This window comes from Talpa occidentalis, unplaced genomic scaffold (genome assembly GCF_014898055.3).
Source record: "Talpa occidentalis isolate TD23 unplaced genomic scaffold, MPIMG_talOcc4v2.1 talOcc4.5, whole genome shotgun sequence".
NCBI classification, from domain to species: Eukaryota; Metazoa; Chordata; class Mammalia; order Eulipotyphla; family Talpidae; genus Talpa; species Talpa occidentalis.
The window spans coordinates 59,423,274-59,444,401 of record NW_023604861.1 but is presented as its reverse complement, the minus strand read 5'-3'; the positions used below and the strand labels follow the sequence as shown (position 1 = coordinate 59,444,401).

Sequence of the window (21,128 nt, the reverse complement as noted above, 5' to 3'; positions counted from 1 at the left end):
TAAGAATTGGGGTACAGGCCAGAGGTGTAGGGGGTGAGAGGATTCACCAGAGACAGTGGGGAGCAGAACAAGCAGATTGAAACACACTGCTGAGGGGAGCAGTGGGCAAGAGAGGAGAGGTCTGCTGTGCCATGTGGGTTAGCTCCCTGGCTGGGGATCAAACTTGTGCTGCAGTGGCTGCGGATAGCTTCATAGTGCTGTGACTTAACCCCCTGTGCCACCAGGGAGGCCCCAAAATATATTCCCATTCTTCACTAATAAACTTACAGGAATTGTCTAAGGAAATAATCAGAGCTGTGGGCCAAGACTTTCCTACAAGGTAGGACTTAACCAGTTATCTATTAAATGCTTATCTTCACTTGGCACAGTAATAGGTACTATGTAAATAATCTCAGTCTAGATAATCTGTTGATAGCTAGCTACCCACTGAATGCTAGACTGAATGCTTGACAGCTAGATCAGAGATCCCCGATTTACATATTGAGAAATTATGTGAACTACAAATGGTGTTGAAACCCATTCTCTCCTGCCCAGAGGAAGTTAATTTGAGAAAAATATATCTCAATTTGAGAGGAATGTACACATGGATTAAATTATTCTTCTAGTTGGTTATTGAAAAAAAATAACAAACCAATAGAAAAGAGCATATCTAGATGGACTACCCAGTTTTAGAAGAATATATAAGGATAGGAGAAATGGATGTTACAAAATAAGTGGGAAAAAAAGTAGATACAAAATTGAGTTACACTACCAGTTTTAAAAATATGCATACACAAACATGAGATTGGAAGATATATACCAAAAAAAAAATACCAAAATAGAGGTTATTCCTTGATGATGTGATTGTGAATGATTTTTTTTACTTGCGCTTTCTGTCATCACAAATTTTATAATCTAAGAAAAAGATAAAAGCTAATTCTAGCAGAATAATTTAGTCTGTGTGCATATTTCCCTCAAATTCAGACAGTCATTTTACTCAAATTGTTTTAATCTGGATGGAAATGAAGGATTCAGCAACATTTGGAGTACAGATTTCTTAATACTGAGTATGTAGCTGGGAAAGGGATAATTCTCCAACTTCATTATAATGTCAACTTTCTGTGTCCTTTTTTATAAGGTATTAGTGATATCTTTTGAAGTAAAAATATTTTTGTAAATGTGCTGTTTCTAAGTTTAGGGCAGAAATTCACTTTGGCTTTTATTTCATATCTTTAAATATCATTGTCATTTGATTACCCATTTTTGTTATTCATCAAAGACACTGTCATTGTCACTACCTTACCCTGAGACTCTAGATACAGAATGGTAGTAGAATTTAGTGTTACACTTTTACCCCATAAGTTAACCAAATACAGGTGTCTTTTGACATACAGTTACATTACAGTTAAACTTCCTGTAAAGCAAATACCCATAAAATGGGAATTACAGATGTATTATATCTATAATTACATCTATTATAGATGTAAATACATCTCTCAGGGAAAGCTGAATTGAAAATTTTGCTGATAAATTATTGTCTCTCCTGTGGCATAAATACTACAAGTATATCCTACAAGTATATCCATAAATAATCTGGCTCCCTGGTTAAAATTCCAAGAGGAGCGCTTCCTCCTCCTACCTCCTGACCCCCATACTTAGTATGAGTGAGGTGTTCCAACATAGTGTATAAAATTGCTTAACATTTAGTATAATTAGCTTTCTTTTTTTTTTTTTATAAAAGATTTATTTATTTATACAAGCACTGGGTACAGTCAGAAGCGCTGGAGGGTGAGAGAATTCACCAGAGCAGGGAGCAGAACAGGCAGAAGGACCGAAGTACACTGCTGAGGGGAGCAGCAGGCAGCAGGAGAGGTCTGCGCACCATGTGGGACCCTCCTCCGGTGGCCGGGGAGCAGCCGGGGATCGAACCTGCACTGCAGAGGCTGCGGGCAGCTTCGCAACCCAGCGCTCAACCGCTGCACCACCGGGGAGGCCCTAGTATAATTAGCTTTCTACTGATATAGTCTGCTGAGCATATTTACTTCGAATAAGGTATAGCTAAGCATGAAGTATAGTAACACATATATATAGAATATTTCAAACAAAACTAAATAATTTTTGTATAGTATTAAATGTCTTTCAAAGCAGTCATACAGTGAGAGAAACTAATATGTTTAAGTGGTCTGTGAAAGGTTACTCACGAGAGCAAGACAAGTATGTCTTGATCCAGAGATTTCCAGTAAATTTTTATTTTTATAAAATGTAAAACAATACCATATTAGATTGTTCTTTGTGAAGTCTATCATACTTGATGTTTCTGAAGTTTTACTTTTTTTCCAGTTCAATAGCTTTTTTATAGTTGGTGCCCTTTTTTAGTTTTTTTCCCCCCAACATTATCCTTGTATACCTGTAGTTAGTTGTTAACTAGACACTACTAAGTTTCAAAGAAACATTAATAGATATCCTGAGATAGAACATAGTACACTATTTGAAAGCAAGATTAGTCTGTAAAGAGGAAGTAATTAAAAAAATACAGGTGAACCCTTTTATTCTAAGCACTGTTACAAGATCAGATTGATGGCTCTAAGACCTTCACTTGCTTAATTTAGTTTTGCCTATGAAGTGAATTTCAAAATATGCTGTCTACTTACTAGGTATTTAGACACTGCTTTGAAATTCCTAAATTCAGTGATGCCCCAAATCAAGGAGAAATTTGGTTTAAATCCCAAGGTACAAAGTAAAGTATATTGGCTTTTCTTTTGTTCTCTAATGGGATTTGGAGGGGGAAGTCATGGGTAATATTTTGAACAACTTTTTATTGCTGGGAGCTAATGAAATTCCATGGCTTATCACAAGTTTTTTAGTAAACAGCTTGTATTCAAATTAACTTGTTTAAGAGTGAATAGAAGCACCTTTTGCATAATTATAATTTTGAGTTGATCATTTAGAAATAAAGGACTTCTGTTAGCTTTTATTCTCTCTTAGGCCATTGGCTTTCCACTTTTAATACTCTGGTTGTCATGTTACTTTTTTTTTTCCATTTATAGAGACTTGTTGCTATAAAGGTAGGATTGAAAAAGTAGTTTTCATAGTCTTAAGTGCAGATAGCTTTAAAATTTGCTTAAAAATAAATCTGTGGTAGTGTTAATACAACTGTGCATTTGTCAGTAAATTTTATTGTATGTGAATTTAAAAGTATATAAAAAAATATAAATATGGCAACCAGAGTTGCCATATTATTATGAGTCAGATGTTTTACAATTGCTTGGAAACCAGAGATGTGGCGGACAACTGGGGATATTTTTGACTTTTTTTTGTTGGTACAAGCCTGAGGACATTTTTAATTGGTTGTGCTTCAAAATTTAGGCTTTTTGGTATTCAGAAACACATTAGGAAAAAAATGAGTCTTGGAAAACTTGTTTGCCTATATACACTTAAATTTTACATGTGAAGTTGAAATTTTAACTAGTGAATGATAATTTTATTCACATAACGTTTCTCAACTTCTATATTGGGCAAAAATTTGCCTCCAGAAAGAGGGATGATGTACTTTAGTTTCTTTAAAGGAATATGCTGTATTGATTTCTTCAGAATTTTATGTGTTAGATGCACTTTAAGTAAAGGATCTATAAATTGGTTTCCTGTGAGGTGTACCTTTCATTTAGTGAGACTGAAAACCTTATTTTTAGGCACCAAACTCTTGGCTTCTTGGATTAGGTTTATATGGTCTCATGCTTCTCTGAAAGCTATCTGTGGAAGTGATGAGATAGTTTTGTCATAAAGTTAGGTAAAACTAAAGGAAGAGGATAAACAAAGTGAATGATAGTAAGAATCTTTAAATTATAACCCAGAATTTGTAAGCATATATGATACATATTTTATCACTAAACATTAGGACAGGATCTGGGCCTCCCTGGTGGCACAGAGGTTCAAGTGTCATCACTATAAAGCTGTCGCCAGCCACTGTTGCGTGAGTTCAATCCCTGGACAGGGAGCTAACCCACATGGTGCAGCAGACCTGTCCCCTCTCCTGCTGCTCCCCTCAGCAATGTATTTCAGTCAGTCTGCCTATTCTGTTCCGCATTCTGTCTCTGGTGAATCCTCTTACCCCCTGCACTTCTGGCCTACACCCTGGTTCTTGTATGCATGAATAAATAAAAATAAATCTTAAAAAAGGAGGGGGGACAGGATCTACTGTAATTTTGGTGCATTTTTTAAAAATAGGACTTTACAAATAGCATTTTTTCCCCACTGGTTTAAGAACCATAAATTGATTGTGGCTTTGGAATGACTATTTCTAAATTTTTGTGTGTGTGATGTTTTTCTTTTTACCTTTGGTCATAGTTGATTGTCTTAAAATTCTTGGCCTCTGTTGCAGTATTCTCAGTTTTTTTCAAAGGTTCTCGAGGCCTTGGGTGCCCTTATTTTTTCTCCTTATCCCAACCACTTGGTATCTTTTGTTTCCCTCTATTAATGTGCTTGCATGGGATTTTTTTGGAAATCATAATCTTGCAAGGATGAGTAAATCAGATTTGCTTTCGTTAAGTGCTGCCCCCACTACTTTATTTCTACTGCCTACTAGAAAATGTAGGCTTTGCACAGCATTCTTAGTTGAAAGATGACAAAGAGCAGTGGAGATAATAAAGTGGAACAGGAGGACCATTAAACATTTTTTTTGTATCTGTTCTTAAGATGTTTTACAGCTGCTTTATAATTTCTCTTAGAGACATGCTAACCTACTGTATAATCATTCTCTTTAGAATACTTTTCAAAGGTTGTATGATTTGTCTTAACAAAGATTATTCAGAAAAATCAGATCACATATTTTTGCCAGAGAACACTAAATTTGACAGAATCTTTGCCTTAATTTTACATTGTTTATTATATCTTTTTTTTTTATAGAGGCATGTTTTATTTATTTATTTATTTGTTTTGTTTATACATGCACTGGGTACAGTCAGAAGCGCGGGAAGGTGAGAGAATTCACCAGAGCCAGAGCAGGGAGCCGAGCAGGCAGAAGGACCGAAGTACACTGCTGAGGGGAGCAGTGGGTGTGGCAGGAGATGTCTGTGCGCCATGTGGGACCCTCCTCCGGTGGCCGGGGAGCAGCCGGGGATCAAACCGGCGCCGCAGAGGCCGCGGGCAGCTTCGCAACCCAGCGCTCAGCGCTCAACCGCTGCGCCACCGGGGAGGCCCTGTTTATTATATCTTTATTACATATGTATGTCTCACAATATGAAACTAGTTAGCCCTGCAAGTTCAGCTTTTGTTTTAAATATTTTATATTATAAATCCAATTCAGCTCTTGAAATTACTATTATTTGTTTTGATTATAAGATGGCCTATGGATTATTAGATCCTATTTTATTTATTACTTTGGTACTAATGTTATATATAATTTCATGTCTATCCCTCAGTAAACTGAACATGAGGGCATAGGTAGATCCTATTTTTGGTTTTAAAAATCCAGGAATGGGAGTTTCAAAATGTGCATTTTAAAATAGTAAACTTGAATTGAGGTGAGAGATCTCAAATATTTGTGTCTCAAGGTCCCTTTTGATCTCAAAAATTGAAGATCCCAAGAATTTTTAGTTATGTGTGTACTGTATACATATTTACTATATTAGAAATTAAAACAAAAGATTTAAGGTGTTAATTTAAAATGATAAACTGACATGTTAATATAATTTGTGAAAATAACTTGCAGAACAATTGTGAGAAGAGTTATTACATAGACTGTTAAATGACGAATAGGGGACAACATTTTATCTGTCTCTGCATTACACCTATTGTAGTAAGTTATTGGTTGAAATATACAAAGAATATCAAATCTCACTTTGCACAGATACATGTTGAAGGGAGGAATGCTTTTATAGCCTTTATTGATAATTGTGAATCACCTTTGATATTTTACTAAAACTCAGCAAGTGGTGATTTCTTAAAAATTAGTTGCAGGGCCTCCCTGGTGGCACAAGGGGTTAAGACACAACCTATGAAGCTGTCTGTAGCACTGCAGCATGAGTTCAATCCCCAGTCAGGGAGCTACCCACATGGTGCAGCAGACCTCTCCTGACTTACCTGCTGCTCCCCTCAGCAGTGTATTTCAGTAGCTCCACGTGTTCTACTCCCCACTCTGTCTCTGGTGAATCCTCTTACCTCCCACACCTCTGGCCTGTACCTCAATTCTTGTATGCATAAATCTTCAAAAAAAAATTAGTTGTAGTAAAGAATCTGAAGTCATATTTTTTAACATATTTGTCTTTTGATCTTTTATACTTAGGAATGATTTATAATATATGATGATGATTTGAACCAGTTGAGTCACTGTGTATGTAGTCCTCCAAATATTGATATATTTCACTATATATCTCTCCCCTAAAACAAAAACCCAACATTTGTTAATATCACCATTTATATCACTAGAAAAATAATGAGAAACTGCCAAGTTTAGAAGCGGGAAATAAGATTCCCAAAACTTTTATTTTCATTCAGAAACTCATCTTGTATTATTGGCAAGAAATACTGTTGTTTGTTTTCCTTAAAGTGATAGGCTCATTTGTTCACTTTCAAGAAAATATCTGCCAGGACTCAAGTCTGAATAGCCATAGTTTGTCATTTATTCACCAAATAAAAATGGTATTCCATGAAAAAAGCACGCAGGCCTAACCATGTAAGTAAGTGCTTTTCCTCCAGACAAATGTCTGCTGGTATGCAGAAATACTTTGTGTTTACTTCTATTTTGTCATTAAAAAAAAAATTAAAAACACACACAAGGATCAAGGGGTAATAAGTAATTTTTACTAGTTCATCAAGAACATTCTTAAATGACTCTGGCCATCACCCATTGCAGGTTGATGAACTAGTACTATAATTTGACTAGTATAATGACTATAGTATAATGACTAGTACTATAGTTTGGTGTTATCAGTTGGCTTGATTCCTGGTAAGGTTCCAGTAGTGTTTGCTCACCATTGCTTTTATAGTGCAGTTATCATCATGGTGCCAAAAGCACATAACATCTTGGTGGTATTATTGAGCTCATGGATGCCCTGAAAGAGTCTTAGGGACACCCAGGTTTCTGCCTACCACATTTTAAGAACTGGTGTTGTGTGTCTTACAAGATGTTTCTAACCATTATTCTGGTGCTTAAAAACAAAGAACATTTAATTCTCTAGGGAAGAGTGAATTGCAACTGTTATGTTTTTTGTTTTTTAAAGATTTATTTATTTATGCATACAAGAACTGGGGTACAGGCCAGAGGTGCGGGGGGTGAGAGGACCCACCAGAGACAGAGTGGGGAACAGAACAGGCAGATTGACGGAAATACACAGCTGAGGGGAGCAGGCGGTGAGCCAGGAGAGCTCTTCTGCGCCATGTGGCTTGCTCCCTGGCCAGGGATTGAACTCGAACTGCAGCGGCTGTGGACAGACCCATAGGCTATGTCCTAATCCCCTGCGCCACCAGGGAGGCCCACAACTGTCATTTTTACCAATGATACTAATAATTGTAATCTTGCCTTTGAAACAGAAAAAAAATGCCAATTTTCAATAAAATTGAAATGAGTACTCTACATGAGAGTACATGCTTGGATTTATATTTCTGTGCTGCTTTCTTTTAAATAGCATACCCTTTTATAATTGTGGGCCAACACTAAAGAGCTCATTCTATTTACTTAGACACTGAGTAGCTTTGTTTCTGACAGCTAGTAGTTGGCGTTGTTTTAGAACAATCAGTTGGGTCCTGCTGGCTCAACTTGCAGTTGTCCTAGTCCTAACCCTGTCTCAGGCAAAGACTGTTGTTGGAAAGCCCACACAAAGGCTTTGTGTTACAGGGATCCCTACTTATGGAGCAATGTTTCCAGACCTAGCAGATTTAATCTGCTGGGTGTGCATTCCCTTCTCAAATTTCTCACATTTCTTTTGTTTGCCTGGTTCACTTAAAGATCATTTTTAATGTTTGTGAAGACAGTTCCTTAAAATTATTACATGGGGGAGGATTACTGGAGTAAAATAAAATTTTCTTTCTCTATGGTAGGATGTGATGGAGCTGCTTGAAGAAGATCTCACGTGCCCAATTTGTTGCAGTCTGTTTGATGATCCTCGAGTTTTGCCTTGCTCACACAACTTTTGCAAAAAATGCTTAGAAGGGATCTTAGAGGGCAGTGTGCGGAATTCACTGTGGAGATCATCTCCCTTCAAGTGTCCCACATGCCGTAAGGAAACTTCAGCTACAGGAGTCAACAGCTTGCAGGTTAATTACTCCCTGAAGGGTATTGTAGAAAAGTATAACAAGATCAAGATCTCTCCCAAAATGCCTGTATGCAAAGGACACCTGGGGCAGCCTCTGAACATTTTTTGCTTGACTGATATGCAGCTGATTTGTGGGATCTGTGCTACTCGAGGTGACCATACTAAGCATGTCTTCTGTTCTATTGAAGATGCCTATGTTCAGGAAAGGGATGCCTTTGAATCCCTTTTCCAGAGCTTTGAGACCTGGCGAAGGGGAGATGCGCTTTCTCGTTTGGATACCCTAGAAACTAGCAAAAGAAAATCTCTACAGTTATTAACTAAAGATTCAGATAAAGTGAAGGAGTTCTTTGAGAAGTTACAACACACATTGGATCAAAAGAAGAATGAAATCCTGTCTGACTTTGAGACCATGAAACTTGCAGTTATGCAAGCCTATGACCCAGAGATCAACAAACTCAATACCATCTTACAGGAGCAACGAATGGCCTTTAACATTGCTGAAGCTTTCAAAGATGTGTCAGAACCCATTGTATTTCTGCAACAGATGCAGGAGTTCAGGGAGAAAATCAAAGTAATCAAGGAAACTCCTTTACCCCCCTCTAATTTGCCCACAAGTCCTTTAATGAAGAATTTTGATACCAGTCAGTGGGAAGACATAAAACTAGTAGATGTGGATAAACTTTCTTTACCACAAGACACTGGCACATTCATTACCAAGATTCCCTGGAGCTTTTCTCAGTTATTTGCGGTAGTAATTCTGCTTGGCTTTCTCATTTTCTTCAGTCCTGCCATATTCCTTGAATGGTCTTTATTTGATGAATTCACAACTTGGAAAGACTATCTTTCAAATTTCAGTTCCTATTTGACCAACTCAGCTGATTTTGTGGAACAATCAGGTTTTTATTGGGAACAGGTGACAAATGAGTTTCTTATTTTTAGTGAAAATTTTAAGAATTTTACTTTGGTGGTGCTGACCAGTGTGGCAGAATTTGTGTGCAAATATAAACTATTATAAAATCTGTTTCAACTCTGTAGTTCTCTGTTCTTTGTTAGATACTTGCTAGCAAAGAGAATGGCAGTTCAGAGTCCAGTCAGATTATTTTCCTACAGAAGTATTCCTTTCAGAAATAATGTCTTATACATACTCAAATTAGAAAGCATTAAGAAAAAAGTGAAATTTAACAGTATAGTCCCTCTTTTTTAAGGACTACTTTTGAAATAAAAATCCTACCCCCAGTACTGGTTGTGTTTATGCTGTAAAAGTGGGAAATGAGAGAGCACATGGTGTGTAATATTGTAGTGATGAGTGAAAATAGTGATTGTTCATTTAATCTGTAATATAGACTCCTCTTTAATAAAGTAATTTTTGAGGGAGTGAATAGTCTTTTAAAGGAAAGAAAATATGGATGGATTGGATTTCCAATTTTTCTACAAGGGTTTATTTTCCTTTTTCATTGAAAGATGAAAACAAGAAGTGATCTGATCTTAGTGCTGCTTATTTCTGTCATGTTATGAAACTGCTTTGAAAGCCTAGAGTCTTTACTCCAGTCCTTTAATTTGGTTGAGCGGAGGTAGTACAAGCAGGGACAGAAAAAAAAGGTGGTAACTAAATTTAAAGGGATAGTTATTCTAGCTATGAGGAGTCAAAGCTGGTAGTTGAGGCAATAACTCTGTCATCCATAACCAATTTAAGATTTAGTCGTTAAATGGCTGAGGGGATCATAAAGAATTCCAAGTGTTTCTCCGTAAATTTTCTGCTATGAGGGTTCATAATAGGTTAGTGGTCTGGGGATGGTAAGTGCTTTTCTGTCCCCAATATATTTTTCTTTAAATTTACAAGAGGATTTCATTAATTTGTTTATGGGATACAGGAAAGGTATCTATTTGACTTCAGGTATATTGAAAGTTTTTCTTTAGACAATTCAGTTCCTCATCTGTTGCTTTATTTTGTACACTTCAAGTTCCCAAGCAACTAAAATTTGCAAACACAGCTATGGATACACCATTTGTTTTATACTAGTTACTTGGGAATGTAGGTCTCTTTTGTTGTATTCCCCTCCCCTCCATTTCTTAATCATATGTAACTAGCAACACTAATGGTTATAGGTTGACTTACAAATTTCTAAGCCTGTGGCAGATGGTTTGTAGCCTCTAGGTTGAAACTAAAAAATGAGTAGTCAGGAATTGGTTACTTTGAATGTGGGAGGGAAGATATTCACAACAAGGTTTTCCACCTTAAAGCAGTTTCCTGCCTCTCGGTTGGCACGAATGTTAGATGGCAAAGACCAAGAATTCCAGATGGTTGGTGGCCAGATTTTTGTGGACAGAGATGGTGTTTTATTTAGTCACATCATAGACTTTTTGAGAACTCACCAGCTTTTATTGCCCACTGACTTTTCAGACTACCTTAGGCTTCAGAGAGAGGCTCTTTTTTATGAACTTGATTCTTTGGTTGGTCTTTTAAACCAAGAACACTTGCTACAGTCAAGACCTGCTGTTGTGGAAGTGCATTTCCTAAGTCGAAATACTCAAGCTTTTTTCAGAGTATTTAGCTCTTGCAGCAAAACAATTGAGATGCTAACTGGGAGGATTACAGTATTTATAGAGCAATCTTCAGCACCATCCTGGAGTAGTGACTCTCTCCCTCCTCAGATCAACTTACTTCCACTGCCTCCACAAAGGCCTTCTTACCATGACCTGGTTTTCCAGTGTGGCTGTGACAGCATGACTGATAACCAAGCTGGAGTCAGGTATTTTGTGCTTAGAAGCATCTCTCTTCTGTTTCTTGATGTTTCCTCTCAAAACTGAAAAATTTTCGTGACTGAAACTTGCAAAAAATTACTGAAGGTAATGTTTTGGAGGTAATTTGTAGAGTTGAGTAGAATGACCAAATACTTTTCAAGTTGGAATACTTTTCACAGTAAAATTAATACTGTGACTATTTAGGACAACCAAGGAAAACTGGAACTATGGTTAAGATGTAGGAATCATTTTTACAGATTATGTTTTATTGGAATGAATTTAGTTTAAGAATGAGATACTTTGTTTCCCCCAAGAGAGATTCTTTGAGTGCCTGGCACAGAGTATATAAAGGCTCAATACCTTCTTCTGACTTCCTTGATTTTATTTTTTTTCGCTTCTTTGATTTTCCTCCTTCCTACTTTATTTTGAAACACCACAAAGGAAGATAAATATTCCATGGCTAATTTGTTAGCCTGTTAATCTTTGGCACTCTTAGACAACTTAAAATATTGGGATAAACTGTCAGTATTTTAAAGACAGTTGCTTCTGGGGCTACTCACTTCCCATGTTCTTGGTTGAACCTTAAGGCTATTTTCTACTGTCATGGGCACATTTTTCCCCCTAAGTATGTCTTAATGCTGCCCCACCATTTCACTATGAAATTTGGCTTTAATTTTCAGAAGCAAAAATAAGGTGTACAGAATATGATAGTAATTAAACTAATGTATTTTTTAAAATGAGTAAAGGCAGATAGACATACTTGGGATGACTTTAGCTATCGGGAAGGATCAGCGTGTGCCTCTCTCACAACAAACCCCTTAGTCCTGCTCACCAAAGGGGAGGACACTAGGCAGTACAACAGTTTTTACACTTTGTAATTTCCTATCCTTCGAAAGAGATTGAAATGTCATTTTGGTAAAAGAGAAACTAATACAGATTGTGAAGAAAACTCAAGTTTCTGCTGCAAACTGCTGTGTGATACCCATGTGCACAACTTTCTTTTCATTGGTGGGACAATGACATAAAAAAGAAATGAGCCCTTTTTTTTTGCTTAAGATTTTTTGGAATTCCTTTCTAAAATTAGAATTGTAAGGAAAAATAGTATTGATTCTAGAAGAAACATTAAAAGACAGTAAAATGATATCCTGTTAAATATTTAATGCTCTTTAAAAAGAACTATGCATTTGGAGAAAATTGTTATCTTGAAAAACAAGATTAGAGACTCAAGTTGGGATATTGCACACAGTGCCAGGTGGTTTCCCCTCTGTTGAGTGTGTTTTAGACATGGTATGTTCTCACCTTAGCAGGAGAATGGCATTACAGTTAAACTTCCAAAGCAGGTAATTCCAAAACCAAATCTATTTTTTTTTTGCATCACCAGATAGTATTCTTTTCAGTTTTTTGAAGTTGGAAAATTTCCCCAACTTGATACATAGTGTCAGTTTCAAAGTAGAGATAATTTGAAGTGGCATTAGGATTTCTGGTGATCAGATGAAAACCCTGATCTTAAAAGGCCCACATTAGGTATATTATTGCCCAGGTCTATATCTGATAGACTTTGTTCTGACCTTTTTAAACTGTCTCAAATGTGAAAGTGTGGTTGCCTTTAAAATTTTTTAAATAAGTTTTGATTTTCTATTTCCCATTGGTTTCTTACTGGGTCTTGAAACTTTTCATTTCTCAATTTGCCCTTATAGGGAATCAAGTCCTTGGCTCAAATGATTTCTTGCAAGTGCATTCCACTTTATCATCTTCTATGTTGCTATTTGTATCTTAATTTGTGAGATAATCTGTAACTTTTTTTCTCTTTGATAAATGTTTCTAGGTTACACAATCAAGATTGGGGCTGGAGAGTAGATAGACTGATTTACTGTTAAAAATTTGCTGTATCAAACAATAAACTTTTTTTATAATGAACTTTGTAGTTTTATTGTTCTTATATTGTATCAGGTTTTCATTGCCTAGAATTAATTTTAAATGCAACCTACAATAATCACTCTATTTGAATCAAAATTAAAAGGAGGCTAGTGATAGCCCCAAGGTTCTTTCTAATCCCATAAAACTACAGATAGCTTAGGTTGCTTCCTGGGACTAAGTTAAAACATTTCTTCACATGACAAAAGAAATGGTGGGAGAGTGGGGCCTCCCTGGTGGCACAGGGGTTAAAGATACTGCTAGTAAGCTACTGAGTTTGATCCCTGGCAGGCCTGGAAGCTGACCCACACGGCACAGCAGACCTCTCCTGTCTCACCTGCTGCTCCCCTCAGCAGTATACTTAAGTAGATCTGCCTGTTCTGCTCCCCACTGTTTCTGATGAATGCTCTCAGCTGTCCCCACCCCACCACACCTCTGGCCTACACCCCAGCTCTTGTATGTATAAATAAATAAATCTTGAAAAGAAAATGGTGGGAGAACATAAAGACATAAAATTACCCTTGCTGGCAGATAAGGAAGTAATACAGCTATTTCTACGTGGGCATGTTGACATTGTTAAAATCAACATATAGCTAATCTAAAAGTTGGTATATTTTTCCTGAATTATGCATTGGTCCAATTCAGTTTCCTTGAGAATAGAAAGTTTTGTATTTTCAACTCTGGAGAACTTTTGACATCATTTTTGCTCTTCAACAATGGACTATTGATGTCAGTACTAGTAATGGGTAAAATTAGATGGTGGGGAAAATTATGAATGTATAAAATGTTCATCAAAATGATTGACTAAATTGAATGAAAACTAATAAACTAAAAACAAAAATTGGAAACAAATTATAAAGAATTATGCTAGTTTCCATAAAATAATTTCTCAATGATTAAGGCTAATGCTAAGCCAAGTATGAAGGAGAAAGATAAATACTGGAGGGTGTCACTAATATGTGGAATATAAAATAACTAAAATAGAGCCCCTCTGGTGGCACAAGGGGTTAATATGCAATCTATGAAGCTAACTGCAGCCACTGCAGCACGAGTTTGATCCCCAGCTAGGGAGCTACCCACATGGCGCAGCAGACCTCTCCTGACTTGCCTGCTGCTCCCCTCAGCAGTGTATTTCAGTCAGTCTGCCTGTTCTGTTTCCAACTCTGTCTCTGGTGAATCCTGTCACACACACACACCCCTCCCCCGCACTTCTGGCCTGTACCCCACCTCTTGTATGCATAAAACCAAAATAAATCTTAAAAAATAAAAAAACTTAAAAAAGATAAAATAACTAAAATAGTCAAGATAAAGATAAGCTGAAAACTTGCCTTTGACAGCTGACTACAGAACTGAAACACCAAGTGGGGAGAGGATGGTGGAGGGAAAAGAACAGGGAAGCAGGGAGGCATAATGGTCTGTGGTGGAGGAGTATGGGCAATTTTGTGGTGGATGCACTATGGTGGTAATACATAGTAGGGATATCCCAATGTAATACATGGTAGGGATATCCCAATGTTAGTTAAGATTAATTAAAAAAGAAAATTCATGAGGGAACTCTCCTGCATTGCTGGTGGGAGTGCAAACTGGTCCAATCACTGTGGAAAGCTGTGTGGTGATTCCTCAACTTACTAAAGATAGAGCTTCCATACGATCCAGCAATTCCACTCCTAGGTATTTACCCAAAGGACACAGAAACACCAATTCCAAAGAGCACCTGCACCCCTATATTTATAGGAGCACTATTTACAATAGCTAAGCTTTGGAAACAACCCAAATGCCCAAAAATAGATGACTGGATCAAGAAGATGTGGTACATATACACCATGGAATATTACTCAGCATTCAAAAAAGATAAACACATGCAATTTGCAGCAACATGGATGGCGCTGGAAGGGATCATGCTTAGCGAAATAAGCCATAAAGAAAAAGAAAAATACCGGATGGTCTCACTCATAGCAGGAATCTAGAAAACCTAAATAAGGGACCAGGAAAAAGAAAGGCTATAACAACAACAACAAAAAAATCAAAATCAAACAGCTATGAACCAGAGACATACTAGGGGGGGAGGGGAAGGAGGGATTGGGGTCAAAATAAGGGGGTTGCAATTGTATGGGGAATATAAAAATAAAATTAAAAAAAATTCATCAATGTTATAGTCCTAAAGGTGGAATTACAATCTTTTAAGCTCTCTATTTGCAGTATCCTGAAATTACTGATTTGGATTTATAAATGAAGTCTAAAATAATCTAACTGAAAATGGTATGATGTATATGATGACTTGAGGTACAAGTCAAATTTATATGTTTAGTTTTGCTAGTTATTAAAAGGATGCTTTATAATTTAATATTTTTTGTGTGTCCTAGGTATGTTTCTATAAAACCTGATAACCGAAAATTGGCCAATGGAACTAATGTCCTCGGCTTACTGATTGACACTTTATTAATGGAAGGCTTCAATCTGGTCAGCACTAGAACAGTATCTGAAGACAAAACTGAATGCTATATCTTTGAAAGAAAAAAAAGATCTGAAGCTCTCACCATGAACAAAACACTGAAAACAGAGACTACCAATCATGCCAGAGCAATCTAAGAAAAACAAATGAGGTTCTTTGTTCTCTTAGAAGTGAAAGGATAGTCATTTTCTGGTTTGGAAATTCCCATATTTAGAGCATATTTTAGTGAAATATGTCCTCAGCCTAACTTTTTGAACTTGCCTCCTACAATGCCATCTTTGGGGAACCACTCCTCAACAATGCTTAGGTAGGCCTGCTAATGCCTGTTGCTTTCAAAATAACACTGTGCACTTGGTGCTTTGGCACATGTTCCTTTTGTTAAGTGCCTCTTTTTCTTTTCTTCCAGAACCCTTACACAGCTTTCAAGAATGGGCTCTAGAGTCAGACTGCTTGTTTTCCAATCCCAAATCAATCACTTACTAGCTATATGACTTAAATAAGTCATTTACGCCTCCTCTGTGCTTCAACTTCATTTATCAAATGGGGTAATAAGAAAAGGATATGTGTGGGTTAAAGGAGATAATGTACTCAATACATTGCCTGGCACATGGTAGGCACTCAGTAACTCTTAGTAATGATGAAGAGTATGAATGGCCCATTTCCAATTGTACCTCTTTGTGAGGCCTTGTTCTTCCTTCTCTCCCAGGCATATTAATCAGGTCTTTCTTCTGTACTGACTTATATGCCAGCATAAAAACAAAATTTTCTCACTTGAATATGAGCTCAATGCACTGAGCAATTTTTAACACTACTATGTGTAAAGCACTGTGCTGAACACTTAGTAACAGAATTATCACTCTTGTTACTATTTAGTACCTACATTTGTTGAAGTTTTTGAATAACCGCTATCAAATTTAATACATACATAACTTTGATCCAGTGAATCTTTTTATACATGTCATTTTAAATAAACATTTAGATGAGGAGTCATTAAGTCAAAGAGCACCAAGTACTTTGCACACACTAAGGTTAAACACCATTTAATGGAAGCTGTTGAACACAGTTCATTAAAAAAGTCTGTTAAACAATGGTTGGACATTATCCTAAGTTTTCAGTATTGAAAAATGAGTAAGACAAAAATCTTTATTCTCAAGGAACTCAACACTCAAGTGAGAAAGTACATCCTAACAGCAAAACATTAGAAGTTCACAATAAGGAGTGGATTATGAATTATAAAATGAAATACAATACAGACCTTAAGAAGAATGACAGCAGTTTATAAATTGATAAGGACTGTCAAATATTTGTAAGTGCAGAAAAGCAAGGCATAAAACAATACATAAGTGGAAAAGATATTTCAACTTTATATATTTTACCTTTGTGAAAAAAGTTATACTCGTGCATGGAATTTTCAGCAAAACTACATGTCACTTGTGGACAGGAAACCGGATGAATGGTGTTTAGATGTGGGAGGAACATTTACTTTTCACCAGATACATTATCTTTTTTATTTTTTTAAAAGGAAGATGCCATACCTGAAAAATTGTATGTGAGTATGTATGTGTGTTGGGGGGCATTAAGGGGATTGTTAAGGCATAAGGACACAAAGTTTACTACTCTTCCTGTGAAACCCCTCTACGTAGTAAAGAAATTGTATTCCAGAAACATGCTAGTGATTAGTTACACATTTGTGTACTAGGTTGTGGGGAAGATATTTTTGTTGAAATATCCTAACAGTATCTCAAGTGGTTAAGTATGTTAAAGTACAAAATGCGTCAAGATGAATAATGTTAATACTAATCTAATAATACAAATTTTAAAAAAGCCCTACAAGTAAATGTTATGATTTTGGTGGCATTCATCGCTTTTCTGAAGAAAAGCCAACTTAGTTGTTTTCATATGTCATCTTAGTTTTGGGGATGATGTGTTTGGTTGTAGAGCACAATATTTCCATTCTAGTTGGGTACAGCTGGTAGAGTTATATGTGTTACACTCTGTGCAGTGTTTTGCTGGCAAGATTGAAAATACAACTGATTAAAAAATATGGAAATAAAAAAAAACATAGCTTCACAAGGATTAAGTCAGGAAATGTTTAAAAGTGCTGTTAGGGGGCCTCTCTGGTGGCGCAAGGGGTTAAGTCTCAGCACTCTGAAGCTATTGGCAGCCACTGCAGCATAATCCCCAGTCAAGGAGCTGCCCCACATGGCACAGCAGGCCTCTCCTGTCTCACCCACTGCTCCCCTCAGCGGTGCATTTCAGTCAATCTGCCTGTTCTGCTCCCCACTGTCTCTGATGAATCCTCTCACCTCTGGCCTACATGACAGCTCTTGTATGCATAAACAAACAAACAAATAAATATTTAAACAAAAATAATAATAGTAATAAAGTTCTGTTAATATGTTCTTAGTCATTCACATTTGCAGGTGAGAAATAAAAGTTTGAAATGAGAAAACTTTTTTAAATGTGCTGATAGAAACATTATCTATGGAAACACAAAATGCATAACATTCATTCAATAAATATTTATTGGTATCTGTGTGCCAAGGACTATTCTAAACATCGGAGATATTGCAAGAAGCAAAATGTCTTTCCATTAGACCTTACAACAAATACATTTCATAACATTGGTTATAGATTTAAATTAAAATAACTTTGGTCTTTTATTAGTTTTTTTGAAAGTTATGAGTTCACAATGCAGAGGTTTTTAGAAGGAGATAGAGTAACACAATTAAAAAAATATCATTCATTAAGGAAAATAAGGTAGATTTGAGTTTAGCAAATATTTTAGAGATTTTCTCATCTGGTGACATCTGTCAATATTTCGGTAAGCCTCTTGTGTTCACTACAAAATAGAGTAGGACACTAACTGGGATGTGAGGACATGCAAAAAATTGAACCTTTAGAAGAGGAGACAGGCAAATATAGTTTGAAGGAAACAAGGATATGTTAGATGCAACACAGGCAAATTAAGAACTTGCTTGTTTTAGGAAGACTAGCATATCATGGGGCCCACTTAATTCTTCTTGAATGAATTGATTTGTCAATTTTATTTTAAATGCTAAGAAAAGTAATGATACAAGCCTATCTTGGCCACCTACACTGAAAACTGGTCTATCAAATCATATACATCTCTTGTATACAAGTATGAAATACCACAATGATATGTTAAGGTACTATCTACAGTTGGGCTTCCCTCTTCCACTCCAGTTTTTTGTTTCAGCTCTTTTCAATCACTCATGGTTTAATTTCTGATAAGGCTCTAAAGGTGTTAGCTTATTCCTGAACCTTGACTGGAAGTTCTCTCTACAAAGATTTTCTGAAAAAAGAGCTCTTAACATTGAATTTTACTCTTGGATTTAATATGACAAAGAGTTCTTAGACTTGGTAAAGTCAGAATTAATTTGGACTACTTTTAGGCTCTTATCTGAAATTAGAAGCCTGAAATTATAAAAAAGGGCCAAGGAAGAAAGCAGTTTGAGAAATAATGTGGTTTAGGAAATCAGAACCTGCTTTCTATTTTGTCTAATATACTGTTTACACCCTGCAAACTTCAGTTTTGCTTTATAAAATTTGTATAGCTTCTCCATCATAAATAGTAATTTTATCACCAGATACCTTGCTTGGGTAATAACTTGCTAAGAACACTCAAAAATGCTTATATTCTACTGTAATTTTTCCTGCGCTGGGAACGTTAACTTCTAAGAACAGGTTTAGCAATGTGAGAAGCCACTGAGGAAATTTCATTATTTTCCTGGGGTCAAAGGACCATAGGAGAGTAATGTGAAATAAAACATAGTTTTTTAAGCAAAAAATTCAACAATCATGATATGAAAATGTATTACTATTTAGATTTCTGTAATACCAATCACCTAGTAAAAAAATGCAATTACTAGCACAATTACCACAGAATTATTACCTCAAAAATTATTAGGCCTTCTATTTGGCCTATTAGAGATGAAAAGTTGTTAAAAATTTTCACAAGGGCCTCCCTGGTGGCACAAGGGGTTGGGATGCAGCCTGTGAAGCTGTCCACAGCCTCTGCAGCGCGAGTTAGATTCCCGGCTAGTCAGGGAGCAAACCCCATGGTGCAGCAGACCTCTCCCTGGCTCGCCTGCTGCATGCCTCAGCAGTGCCTGTTCTGCTGGTCAGTCTGCCTGTTCTGTTCCCTACTCTGTCTCTGGTGAATCCTCTTCCCCCCTCTCCCCCACACCTCTGGCCTGTACCCCAGCTCTTGTATGCATAAATAAATAAATCTTAAAAAAAATTCACAAGAAAACCTTGCACTTACTAAGCTTAAAACATGCCTTAATATTTCTCTACACTGTGAGATGTTCTATTTCATGTTATTCTTCATCATTTCACTCTTTGGCAAGAACTTGAATTTCCTTGGGTTCTCAAGTTGGAAACCAAATCGGAGACATTTGCCTTACTCTTCTTGTAGTAAGAGACCCCAAGAAAGTCTAGCCACAATGCCTGAGGTTTCATGAATTCTTTCAAGATGAGGACGGGGACTGTGCTTTTATCCTGTCCTTTATATTCCCCATAGTGCGGGACCTCTAACAAACTGAACTGAAAGTTTGAAACACTATAGTCACATGGAAAAGGGACTTGGGAAAAACAAGAATTATAGTAGATTAAAAGATAGATAAGGATATTATACACATATATATTATACATAGTCTGAGAGAATTGATTCAAGTTAAAAGACTACGGAAAACTCATGGTCTTTTTCTATTAAAAGTTTACTTGGGGAATCACAGAAAGAGATGTATAGGAATACTAACTAGTTGAAAGTTATACAAAAACAGCCCAGTTAAAACTGGAATATATGTAATTTGCTAATAAAGATGCAATGATAGAAGAATGCTTAGTAATTAAAGAGACATTAAGGAAATACAAGTTCAGAGTGACTGTTACATGAACATAACTAATTTTAAATCTTGACTTACCTCCATAAGCCATGAAATGATAAAAGTTGGCAGGACAGCAAATAAATCAGATGTAACTAGGATGGAAATACAGAAAAAAGATGTTTCCAGTTTTGAATAGCCTGTAGTCATAGGTTCACTGAACTTGGATTAATCAAATGGTTCAAGGATTGAGGTGAAATGGTCTATAGTCAACACACTACACACTGAAGCTTTAAAATTTATTTTGGAAATGCATATTAACAATTTAGGTTTCCTTACACATTAAAATAGAATATGTTAATTAAAAATTGGTATTCTTTCTAGTGACGGGTAGTTATTTTTCATGGCAAGCAATAAGGTAAATAGAGCAAGATACTTTGCTTTGTATAAAGGACTCCCACAAAACAAGGTTTAGCTTCCAGAAAACCAAAATATTTGCTTTTAATTAATTATAAATTTTTTTTTTCTTGCTGTGGTCACTTTTTTAACTCCTGGCTATAATTTAAGCAATGCTGAATTCCTATTTGATATTTTTGGCAAACACTTTTATTCAGAAGCAAGTGTGATTGAGGGTGAGGAGAAAAAGTTTCAAAGCTCTTAGAACCTTAATTTCCTCTTAACTGTGTTTCTCCATCAAAAACAAATAAGGAATCTCAATTACCTAAACCTATTTTTGGCCATCTTCCGGAATTTCTTATTATATCTCCTTTGAAATGTCACAGTTGCACTCTTGGAAAACTTGTCTTCCTGGTTTTCAAATATCTGTTTATTATTACAGCTCTTCAGCAAGAATGCCAGGTCTTTGTACTGTAATGTTTCTGAAACTGGAGACCAGCACATTTCCCACAATTCAATTAATTGCCTTCCCTTTGAGACATTAAA

General features: G+C 36.3%; 3 protein-coding genes across 10 annotated transcripts in view; 2 read left to right on the top strand and 1 right to left on the bottom strand.

The window, feature by feature from the left end:
* TRIM13 (tripartite motif containing 13) overlaps positions 1-9,247 on the top strand; it is a 40,897-nt gene extending 31,650 nt beyond the window's left edge. For all 6 annotated transcript variants that reach the window (XM_054701475.1, XM_037527269.2, XM_054701476.1 and 3 more), the window contains one exon: positions 8,014-9,247. In XM_054701475.1, the coding sequence (XP_054557450.1) occupies positions 8,020-9,243 (1,224 nt within the window). In that variant the 5' untranslated portion in view covers positions 8,014-8,019 and the 3' untranslated portion in view covers positions 9,244-9,247. The remainder of the gene's footprint in view (positions 1-8,013) is intronic.
* Positions 1-21,128, bottom strand: part of SPRYD7 (SPRY domain containing 7) — a 132,408-nt gene that overhangs the window by 64,763 nt on the left and 46,517 nt on the right. For all 3 annotated transcript variants that reach the window (XM_054701477.1, XM_037527275.2, XM_037527276.2), the window contains one exon: positions 20,286-20,341. In XM_054701477.1, coding sequence (XP_054557452.1) covers positions 20,286-20,298 — 13 coding nt within the window. In that variant the 5' untranslated portion in view covers positions 20,299-20,341. The remainder of the gene's footprint in view (positions 1-20,285; positions 20,342-21,128) is intronic.
* Positions 9,250-17,705, top strand: KCNRG (potassium channel regulator). The gene is given in 3 exon segments (XM_037527278.2): positions 9,250-10,978; positions 15,248-15,452; positions 15,454-17,705. Coding segments are annotated over 3 exon segments (819 nt in total). The 5' UTR covers positions 9,250-10,397; the 3' UTR covers positions 15,487-17,705.